The sequence below is a fragment of the Rhea pennata genome, chromosome 22 (genome assembly GCF_028389875.1).
Source record: "Rhea pennata isolate bPtePen1 chromosome 22, bPtePen1.pri, whole genome shotgun sequence".
Lineage (NCBI taxonomy): Eukaryota > Metazoa > Chordata > Aves > Rheiformes > Rheidae > Rhea > Rhea pennata.
Window position 1 is genome coordinate 7,500,926 of NC_084684.1, and position 11,900 is coordinate 7,512,825.

The following is an 11,900-nucleotide window of genomic DNA, read 5'->3' on the forward strand; positions in this document are numbered from 1 at the left end:
TTGTCGGGTAAATTAATGGGGGAGAGAGGGAATTAAACTGGCTGTGAAATAGGTGATTTGCTGAAGTCTGAGTAAGTTGTTAAATATCTGCGGTCATACCACTCAGTATTTCACTTAACCCCTACTTTTACTTTTGGTAGTTTTCCCAAGGGGTTACTATTTGGCAGGATCTAAAATCCCATTCTGCCAAATGGAATTCACAAATATGAAACTGTGCACTGGGACAAAGGCTCAGAAACATGACATCTGATAGCTTCTCCACTGCAGAAGTCCACATGCAACACTTAATCCAGGCATATTATTCATTTTAATCATTTCATACAAAAACATAAATGACTAAGAACATTTTTATTGACTCATACAGTGAAGAAACGAAAGTTGAACATCACACAGGATGAATACATCACAACTTTATAAAAGCTTTTTAAGCTCTTCAGCATGTTTAGTGAATGACTGTACAGTACTCATTACCTCCCCTCCTCTCCCTTTTACTTAAGATGTATCAAAAGTACTTCCTTTACAAAAGGCATTAATTGTCCCTCAACTGAGAGCAGCAGATGCTGGGCATTAAAAGAATTTTCCTACAGTAATCTGTTATCATAATAACTTTCTGTAAGAAGGTATACTAAAAATAGAACAGGAACTTTAGAAGAACCAGCATTTCTGAATAACATCTTTCACTTAAAAGGCAAAGGCTTTATGATACAAAACACATCCTCTAAAATGTGCCTTCTTTAGGAAGGTCAATACATTATCTAGAGACAAAAGAGCACTTGAACTAGTGACCTGTGGAGTCGGTTGAAAGATTTCCATTGACAGCCACAGCCAAGGCTCAACAGCCTTGTCAAGCAAAAGTGTGATGGAAACCAAAGGACATTTGCTTTCTAAATCCACTCAGGACTTGCTCCTCTCTTTGGCTAGGAGCCACCCATAGGAGCAGCAACTTTGCTGCAAGATACAAACAAATCCTTCACTATGAAGGGAAACTAATTAGTGACCTTCATTTCTCATGAAAGAAAAACAGCCTCCCCACCTCCCACCTTTGGAAAGCTATGTTTCCTACTTTAAAGAGGAACTGTTATATCAGAGGTCCCTCTAGCTTTTGCAGCAAAACACACAATAATAAAGTGAAGTCCACCCGCAGGTCTACCAGGGTCTCCAGATAGTAGCAGCAGCCACGGTTTTCTGGGCAGGGTGCTTTCTGGCAAACAGACAGGGTGTCAAAGGTAGACTACGTGGAGCAGAAGAGTACATGACATCTGGACCCATCTGAACTTTGCAGAAATGCTTGATTAGCTGGGCCTGAGTTTCCTTCTTAGGTTCATAGTAGGCCAGAAAATGCAGAGCTTCCTTGAGGCACCTCAGGTATCCACTGTTAAAGTCGTGCTCTGGAGTCTTGTGAATGAATGCTAAACAGGAGAGAAGGAAACAAATCCGATGGGTTAATATGACCAAATCACGAGGCTGTGAGAATTTGTGCATCAGCTTTCTTTTAAGAGCCTGATCCAGTAAAGCTTTGCTCGTGAGGCTAGACACCTGCATTGCTCAAGGCCAGGGCTATGGAGGAGAGCAAAGGCCTGTGGGAACAGACTCTTAATGGTGTGTACTCATGCTTTGCACTCACTTTGGTCTTGCAGCTGTCTCTGTTGTTTCAGGTAGCTGACAGTCACTTCCAGGATGTCGGCTTTCTCCAGCTTTGAATTGGGTTGGTATCTGTGGAACTCCTTCTCCAGGAGCAGTTTCAGCTGCTCGATGCTGCTGTTAATCCGGTCACGGCGCATTTTTTCCACCACCGGCTTCCTGAGCTGTAAAAGAGACATAGTAGTCTGTTAGGAATGTTTGGAGAGCTGACCTGCTCGCCCGTTCTGACACAGGCCCCAAAACATGCATGTGTTCAGAGATGCTTTCCTTTGATAGGAGAGCTTTAAGACACTGCCTACCCAACTTCTTCTTCTCCCCACCCCCCAAATCTATGTATTCTCCTTTATCTCTCTTTAATCTATTTGTCTTCTACCAGACCACTTTTTCCCTCCACTCAACTTTTTATGTGTAATATTTGTTGGGTAGATGCAAACAACTGTCATTTTTGTATCAAGTATATTTGGAGGCTTATTGCACAGAGCCCAGGCCAGCCTTTCAGCCTTTTCTGACAAGGGCTCTACTTACTCTATTCTTTTCTTTTGGCAGCAGTTTCTCCTCCACGTAGATCATGAGGGTGTTGCTGGGAGCCATTCCTAGTGCTCTCAGTCCTGGGCACAGCCCTTTGGGCTAGGATCCTATGCTCAGTGTAAGACTATGCTCTGGCGTTTACTGACAGCCTCTACTTATACGTCAGAGAGTTTCATAAGCTACGTGAGTCTCGGGGTTGCTGGTGTTTCCCACAGTCGCCCAGCCAATCCAGGCACGCAGCTGAACAATAGGGCAAGCATCTATTAGTGCACGCCACATTGATCGTAAATGCCCTGGGGAAAATAACCTTCTGCCCAAACCAACTGGTGGAGTGCGCAGAGTGGCTCTGCAGGGCTGCCCAGGGATCTGGGAAAACCCTGACCCTACAGCTGGTTGTCTGTCCGGATCAATTGCGTTCCTGAGTTCCTGCAAGCGGTGGTCGCATTTGTGGTGCAGAGGAGGCACGCTTTTGGGAAAAGAAGGAGGGGAACATTGCAAGGGTTAAAATCAACAGCATCAGGGACAACCCTCTACCCTTTCTAGAGTGGGCACTTCACAGCCAGCCTCCCCACTCCACTTTACCATGACGTGTGCATGTCTGTGGGTCTGCGTGTTTGTGCTTGCTCTTACAGTTCTTACAGTTTTCCCAGCAATGAAGGGCGAGCAAAATTGTTGTCAGTGTGAAAGCGCAGGTTTGTTAGCACGTCAGTTCTAAATGCTATGGAGAATCTAGTCAGAGCTGCAGCATGGTGGATAGCCATTCTGGTTTGGACCAGCCAAAGACCTACCCCCGTGGGCTTTGATTCGTGGACAGGGAATGGGAAGTAAATGGAAACTGTAACCTCAGCTTGCCTCTTTCCTGTTTATGCTAAACACACTGGCATCCGTGAGCTGGTTACACCAGTGCTGTCCCATTGCCTTCACTCTGGACATACATGCACCTTCCAGAAGAACTGGGCCCATGCCAAGCCACTCCTGGGGATCTTTCTTTTCTGTTTTCTACTCTCTCTCTTTCGTACGGAAATTTTCAAGTGCTGAGGTTGAGATGGCCTGAAGAAAAGCACCAAATTCAACTCAGCAGCCCCAGGCATTGGGAAGGTCAGAGGCAGGTCCACAAAGGGATTTAGCAGCTGAGGCCCATCATCAGACCTCAGCAAAGAGGTTGGTTCTGCCTCTCTCCTGACATTTCCAGCACACTTGGTTCTCATCTGACCTGGGGGAATCACACCATCCCACTGCAGACTGGACCTTCTGGTAGGTAGTCTGCAGAATACAGGATCTAGGAGATCCTATCACTACCTCTCTGTGCAACCATTAGCATGTCACCCCACTCAGTTTTCTCATCTGGAAAATGGGGGAATGATGCTTGCCTGTATTTGCATGAAAATTTCACTTAAAATGTTATTTCTGTTGTGTTAAAGGAAAGAAAAAGAATGAAGCTGTGTGGACACTTCAGGTCTGTTCTGATTTTGTCTGACTGGAAGAATCTCTGTCCAGATTCAGTCCTTAAGGCAGCAATGAAAATAGCCCAGAATCTAGCTCAGAACAAAATGTGCTGCTTCCGGCCATCTGAGGGTCTGGCCTGTAATGTTTCTTAAGCAGCGGCGTCCTTGTTTTCTCCCAGTGTGCTCTTGGTGCACAGAAGCATGGCTAAGGAGCTGGAAATGGAAATGGTGGAGGGAAGTGCGCAGTGCGGTAAGAAAGCCAAAGATCATTTCTTTCTTTGAAATCCGAAGTGAAGCCTGAGTTTAATGGGCAGTTGACAGGAAGAAGGGGGGTGTCACTAAAATAGCCAGCTTCATGGTTTTCATTATATGGGTCTGAATGGGCTTAGCTTTTTGTTTAGGGCAGATGTTGTTTTCAGAGCCCTTTATTCCCTATGTTGTGGGAAAACCAGCAGACAAGTCTCTTTCCTTGCAAGGGAGTGATGGTGGCAGGACTTGAAGCTAGGAGCTGACAGGTAGACATGTTCCAAGCTGGTTAAAGAGACTCCTCGATGTCAGAGAGCATCTTTTTCCCAACTCCTGAGAAGTAGCCCTGACCTTTATTGCTGTATTATAAGGGCTAGCCAGATGGTCTTTTGGGAGTTGGATTCTTTCCCTTTAATCCATTCAGGTTCAAGCACCGTCACTAATGTTGTGAGTAGCTGCAAGGCACACTTCTATTGTCCCAACAAGAAATGTTATCAATAGGGGAAAAGTATGGGAAACTCAGAGAAATTCAAACCCACACACCCTGGTGCTAATAACTCCTTTGTGTAGCCTGCACTTTTGTCAAGGCACCATGAACTCACCGTCTTTTTCACGGGGTGAAACTGAGAAGCGCATGGTCTACCAGGCAGTGAGGAGCTTTTCAGAGATCTATGTTTACTAAGAGAAAGGGGCATTACGGGGCAAGGGGGCAGAGACATGGGGAATACTGAGCTTGGCTACACCACTGGCTGACTTAGAGACTGGTGGCCAGTCTATCTGCTTTGCTGTGCCTTGGTTTGTTCTTCTGAGAGATGAGAGTGGTACTGCTAAACTCTTTCGTGGAGCCCTATTAGAATCAAGAGCTGAGCCTGTGCCTTTGGCGTGGCGTAGCGATGGGGCTGAAGTGGCTCTCATGTGCCTCTCTGGCGTTGGTGGGAGAGGTGCCACTTGGAGGTACAGCTGAAGGCCTCTGAGAAGAAGTGGAGAAAGAACAGCTCTGCAGACAGTACCTCTCTGCAGATGGAAATGCTAAGGGTGGCCTCTTCTCACTGTCTTCGGGAGTCACCTACAGCAATCTGTCAGTCTGGCAGAGATGCTTCTTCCCTGGGCCTACCCCTCTGCAATTGCAGCTGCCTGGGAAGCAGGGAGCTGGCAGGATCTGTCCCATGTGCAACTTGACCTTTAGTGGGCTTTGGTTTCTTCCTTAGGCCAGTGCATGGTTAGCATCCTTGTGAAGGCTTGTTTACACGGGAAAAATAAAAGAGTTTCTAGGACCAAGCTAGCTTTGTTCTAATTTGCACAGGCAATGTGCTGGTGACAGTATCATCAAGACAGCAGCAATGAAAGCACAGCATCTCGAGTAGGCTTTTGTTGCCAAGATCTGTGCTGCTACATTTTCAGTAAAATTGTTATCCTTTAATGCTTGATGAAACTATTGGGCCTGTCGTGCTGCACTCACTGTTACTGGGTGGACATGTTTAAGCTCCCTAGATTTTGGCACTACAGGCTTACATCCCTGCAGTATTACTATGTCGCTTCCTCTTCTTGACAATCATGCGGTTCACTCTCTGGAGGTTTCTTGGAGAAGGTGTGGAGACAGGGTGCTGTCTATTTGAGGTGATTCTTGATCACCCTTTGCCACTTTTTTATGTATGACAACTGCTTACTTTGGTATCACAGATGGAGATCCTTCCTCCCAAATCCCCCACACGCATATAACCCTGCCTGTTGTATTCTGCTATCTTTCACTGATATTGCATTCTAAATAGAATAAAGTAGTTCGGCATGGAAGACAAGATATGCAGACTTACAAAGACTTTGCAGATTTCTCCTGCAAAACTTGCTACTCAGGATGGGCTTTTTTCACTCTCACAAGCCAGGTTTAATTCTGCTCTCTGAACCAACAGAGAGAAAGTGCAGTGAAGTCTGCCCCTTTCAGAGAAAAAGGTTATGTTGTTATTAGACCTATTATGTAAAATACTCCATGAATTATCATTAGCATAGCACTATCTTGCCTTTTTTAGACATTAGGGCCCTGGCAAAAAAGGACCTTTTATTACTGTAAAGTACATTTTTGCAAGTTTAACTTTGTTTTAATTAGGTTTTCTTTAGATCTAGAATTCTTAATACACTGTCATTCCCAGGCACTTAAGGGAAGGAAAGTGGACTTTGCTTATTAAGGGACATATGAGACACTATGATCTTCCTTTTCAAGGTTGTTAGAGGCAAAAGCAATTCCTGCAGCTACTTGTGTGGTTGACCTTGAAACAGTCATGCACCATCAACACAGTCTTCCTACAGTAAGTATTACAAATAATTAAAAATTAAAATGATTTCATTATTTTTCTGCCTATCTGAAATTCCCGCAAGTCACCTCTCAGCATATTCCAGGGTGCACAAGAGGGATTTATTATTTCCTGGAATATTGACTGTGAAAGATCTGAGGATTACAGCTGCTTTGCACATGAATAGCTGGAGTGTGTTGTACAAAAGCCATGGTCTGGGAGATAATGGGGTTGGATGTGGGAAAGTGCTGACCCTGGGAGAGAGCAGGCTGGTGCCTGATGGCAGGAATCAATTATAACTCAAAGGAACACATTGCTCTGGGAGCAGGGGTTTGCTGGAGCCACCATGTTAATGTGTTTACCACCATACCCCTTCAAAACCCAGATAAGACAGTCACAGAAAATACCTTTTTTCGCTGGCATTTTTAAGTGGTTTGCACGACAGGGCTGCACTGCCAGCACTGAGGACTGAATTGCTGTAGGCATTCGCAGACATATAGGCAGCAGCAGGGTAAACTCTCCTCCAGCCTCCAGCCTGGCACATAAGGAGCATGTGAGTGCGTGTTCTGCCCAGCTTACTGCAAGGATTGTGCAGGCAAGGCCACTCTTGCATATTTTGTGCATGACATCTATCCTCCTGCCTCTGTCAAGGAACTCAACTATATCTTGCTCTACATTTATGTTAATCAGTGCTGGTCTCAGTAATGTAAGTATTCTCCATCTCAGTAACAGGGCTGAGACCCAGCATTTTTCTTGCATGTGCCACCAAACAGTTTTGAGACTCTAAAACTACCCAGATAGCAGTGACTTCAGTGGGAGCACAAATTCCCCAAAAGCACTTTGAAATACCCAGACTGTATCAGTTGATCACCTTCTCGGCTCTGGCCAAGGTAGACCGAGGACTATGACTGGATGGAGCAGAGAGGCTGCTAAGTTCGTGCACTTCCTTCAGCGTTTTTTTGGAAGCTGGTGATACTCAGTTTTTACAATAGGCCCAGCATCTCTGAGAATCTGGCATCATTGCCAGCCTTTCAAATGTCAAAATTTTGGCTTCAAGAAATCATGAAATGGGTGAGGAGTCATAGACATTTATGAAAAACATTTTGAGGTTGCTGATCAAAAGAGAAGTATTCTGATAGATATTCTATTTTCTTTTTGATTGTTGAGCATTTGGGCTATGTTTGGATCACACCAATAATTTTATTTTTTTAAAATCATGATGATTAGAGGTGGTTTTTTTGAAGGCTGCAAGCATTATGAGTCTCATAATAAAATCACAAGACTTACGAACAGTGTTGGCAAACATTTTAGGAGGAAGCTGTCCTTCAGGGAGGGTATTTCAGAGGAGCAGGTTTAGACGTAAGTACCATTTCTAAGGCTGGTGCCCAACCAAAAGTTGCTAACAAGATGGGAACAACACATTCATGACATAGGAAGGCAGCCCTCTCTCCCCTTGCATGAGCAACAGTGAAAGTGTCAGATATTACATTACTCAGCTTTAGCTGGGATGGGGACATAATAGTCCCAGACCTTCCTGGCATCCTAGGAGCCTTATTTGATTGTTTCTGACTTTGGGAACAAGTTTGTTTCTAACCTGAAGCTGATTTTTCCCCATGCCTCAATGAATTCCCCCCAACATCCCTTCCTGGCATGACTTCCCCCATCCTTTGAGCCCAGGCTGAGTTTTGGGACGTGAGCTCCTGGCTGCCTATACTTTCTCATGCGCAGAGGCGTCAGTCACCGTGCTGGGGAGCACAATGGACGTGTGTCTACTGAAAGTGTCCTGGGGCTCAGTGTCAGACCCCACTCTGCTGGACAGGTGAGTTTTGCAGGGTGGAGGAACATCTTTGACATGTTCAACTGGCACAAGAATGAAGATATCATGTCTGCTAAAAGGAAGCAGCTGCAAAAACCCTTTGCCAAAAGGGTTTTTCAAAAGCTATATAATGTAACCCTGAGCCAGGCAAAGGACTAGCACAGGGACACCTACAGTGAACTGAAAGCCTTGGTCCACACATAGCACACAAGGCAGAGCTGGATCTCTCTCTCCTGTGCCATAGGGTGACATCTGGCACATTGTCAGATGTCAGAGTTGAGGGAATCTAATGCAGGAAGCAGGGGCAGACTCTTTAAAGAGAACAGTCTAGGAGATTAAAAGTAGGGCCAGGACCCCCAGAACATCACCAGTTCACCAGTTGATAGCATAAACGGTGCCCTATAATCTTTTGCAACACCAGGTGCTGAAAATCAGGCACAACGTCCCCCAGGAGCTGTGGACACCTTTTGTGTATAGCCAACATTCAGCCCCCAACACTGTGGCTGCAGACAGCGCCAGATTTGGTAACTAAAGCAACACAGATCTTTTCATTCCTAAGTCACTGGTTTTACCAGGCCAAGTCTCTAGGGCCAGAAATTGCCTTGTAATCTCAGGGCAGTTTCTGACAGAGAGTTCAGGTCTTTCAGGGTACACTGCACCCTCTCCTCCGAGGAGTTCCAAGTTTAGAATAACTGGAACTGCTGCAAGGCAGCTGATCGAAATGAGATGGTGCCGACAGATCTGCACAGAGGCTGAGGACAGCTGCAGCTTAAGACTGAGCTTTTGGTGGGTCTCCAGGAGCATGAATAAACAGAGTAAAGCTTAGTTTACTTTCCAGAGAGATCAAGTTCGTATCTGTTGAATAGATCATTCAGTTTAGTATTTCCTGATTGAGCATTTGAGTGCATCTTCCTTTTCAGCCATTTCGTGGGCTTGAATATATTGTTCCAAATAAGGTTTTCAGAAGCCACTGCTGAACTTGAGTACAAGGGAGAAGCTTTTTCATCTGCTTAGCTGAATGGTGCCTGACTGGAAGTGCAATAGCAGGTACTCTGAATTCTCCCACAAGCTAGGGAGCTGGCTCCTTTTCAGCGGTGACAGTGTTAATTAAAACCAAAGTGAGTGTTGAGAATCTTTGCAAACCAGACATCTCAAATGGGCCACCTCTAAATAGAAGCACTGCAACCAATAGGCTATTTGAAATATTTTGTTATTTTTCCTCTCTGTCTCATCTTCTTCCTCTGTAAAACATTGATAATAATATACCTTTATCTCACAGGGGAGGTCGCTGAGAATTCATTAACTAGTATTTATAAAGCATTTTGAAAATGAAAAGCCAATGTATTATTTCTGGTCCTCTGGATGCTTTCCACATTATTACAATCAGGATTTCAGAAAGGCTTACAGGGGATCAAAACAGCATCCCAAACTTGAAAGGAAGCAAGACTGTTAAACCATCAGCTGTCCCCTCCCCCTCCAGCCAGATGTTAAGCCCTAAAGAACTGAAGTGGCACAAGGAATTACTTTCCCAAGTTCCCCCAGCTGGGCTGACAGGCCTTGATCAATGGTTTTTGCCACAGCTAGTGCTATGCAGATGGTCTACCCGGAGCAAGGTTTCTATAAAGTACAAAGGGAAGTCAAACACCATTTCTAATTCAGCTTGTAGCATGGCACACTTCTTTTATCCCCTGCCTGAATGTAGTGAATAGGAGAGCAGTGTGGGAAACTCGGAGCAACTCCAAACTCACACACTCTGAGGGTCTGTAAGGCTCTCCTGTCCTCAAACCACATCTGCCTGTGACAGGAGGAGAAAGAGTGACAGAACAAGAAATCAAATTATAAAAATCTGCACAAGAAGAAAATAAAGGCCAGGTGAAAGGAAAAAAGTGGAGGAAGCTATGCAGACAAATAGAAATCATGATAGGATCAAGCAGGAAGCTGCCAAGCAGCAGAAGGAGGAACAGCCAGGAGGAAATGATAGAGAAATGAGCTACAGGAGCAGGGTCTTTCTCAACAACCAGTAAGGCCAAAGAAAGTAGCTCCAGTGAAGGCTGCAGAGGTGCTTTCTGAGCCACGTGCTCTGCTTTGCCTCTTGAATTCTCCAGACTACTTTAAAATGTCCCCAGGAAACAGGGACCCTTGACAAGTACTTGTGCATTCATATAAACTAGCGCAACTAGTGAAGCTTGTCCATCCTAATGTGCCCTGGCATGTTAATCTGATTTGCTATTTGCTGCGGCTTAAACATGAGATTTCATTACAGGACTAATTTCTTCCTGCCAGCTTGGAGAGCCTCTGCTGGAGATGAGATATTACCACAGTTCAACCTGGCCCAGAAGAATAATGTGATTTTTTTTTTCTCAGGACCATCCAGATAGTCACTGGAAGATCCCAAGAGACTCTGCTGCCGTGTCACTTGGCCCTCAGACACCTCTTATCCCAGGCTGGTCAATACCTCTGTCCCACTGTTTTTATTTCAAAGGCTAGCCTGCTCAGATATGTTGGCAAAAATCACAGGTCATTGCCAATAACGGGACAGCAAGACATGGACTCTGTGTCTCCATGTGTCAGCCGGTGGGTTTGTGTCCTCGAGCAAACTTGGAAAGGTCAGGCTTTGAAAGCCTGTCAGTGCAGGCTGCTTCCAGGTAACCATCACTGCGGTTCTGCAATGGGACTTTTGCATCCCTCTGGTGCACAGTGCTAAGGGCAAAAGATGACTCTTAAGGACATGGAGCTATCACAATACTTCTGTGTGACCTGTATATACTCACCCGGGCCTTGTGTTACCTGAATAGTTGATGCCAGCTTATGTGCAGATGTTACTCAGGTGCCTATTACAGATCACATAGGGAACCGAAAATCAGCTGAGGCACCTGAGTCTTCAGTCCCCCTAATTTTTACTTGCAGAAACTCACCAGGAACCTATAGGAGCTGGGCTTGGCTTTAAGAAAATTAGGAGACAATCTGTAGTTCAGAGGTTATGCCAACAATACTGTGGGGAAGCTTTTCTCCTCATTAAGCCATTAATACTTCCAAACTGCTCTGTGTTGCTTGGATGAAAGAAATTGGAAACAACAGACCAGATTCTGGTAATGGCATTTTACAGGTGAAAATTCAGGCTCAAACAGACACTGACTTTTTTTTTTTTTTTTTTCCTGATGAAAAGCTGGATTAATTCCACTGCAGGTGAAGAGAACATTTGTGTTTACATCATTTTACCAGAGATCAGAATATAGCCCTTGAAGTATAAAGGCTACAAGCCAAATTGCAAAATTTAGCAGTCTTTTTTGCTCTTTATGTAGGCCCATTGCCTTCAATCAGGAGTTGAGAACGATTGTCAGGACCGGCCCCATTTCGGTTTTCACCTCAGCATGATCTTTAGGACTCAGTGCTGACAGAAGCTCCTAAATCGCACTGTTCTTCCCATTTTACATTCAGCACCTTTGCTCTGCCTTTACTCCCAAGCATTTTGGCATTGTAAGTCACTTATTAACATAAGGCTGTGGAAGTTTGCGTGCATCTGAGTTTCCCACACCATTTCTTAACTGTATTCATTCTCGTCACAAAGGAAGTGTGCCTGGCTACAAACCCCATTAGCAACGGTGCTTGCCTTTGCATTGTATTCAGTGGGAAACCCTGCTCGCAGAAGGCCATCTGGGCAGCACCTATCGGGAGCCAAGCAACGGGAGCAATGGCCATGTCTCATGACTTGGGAAAGCATCAGCTTCTTTAAGTCTTTCCATAACGTTAACATCTGGCAGAGATTCCAGGGGCAAGCTATTGCTGGTGCCATATTTTGGACATATTATCAAGATCCAATATCTTGGGATCCTAATAAATATTCTATCCAATACTGTGTATGTTTGGAATCATAACAGAAAGTGACTAATTCTAAATTCTTTATCCTTGGTGTAAACTCCACTGTCTCTATTAACCTTG

General features: G+C 44.9%; 1 protein-coding gene across 1 annotated transcript; it reads right to left on the reverse strand.

Annotated features, from left to right (window-relative positions):
- Positions 1-1,125: 1,125 nt before the first annotated feature.
- Positions 1,126-2,253, reverse strand: LOC134149978 (transcription factor HES-5-like). The gene is made up of 3 exons (XM_062593382.1): positions 2,167-2,253; positions 1,625-1,805; positions 1,126-1,409 (listed from the first exon to the last, which is right to left on the reverse strand). Exons 1-3 carry the CDS (start codon positions 2,230-2,232, stop codon positions 1,147-1,149), a joined length of 510 nt encoding a protein of 169 aa, XP_062449366.1. The 5' UTR covers positions 2,233-2,253; the 3' UTR covers positions 1,126-1,146.
- Between the last annotated feature and the right edge of the window lie 9,647 nt (positions 2,254-11,900).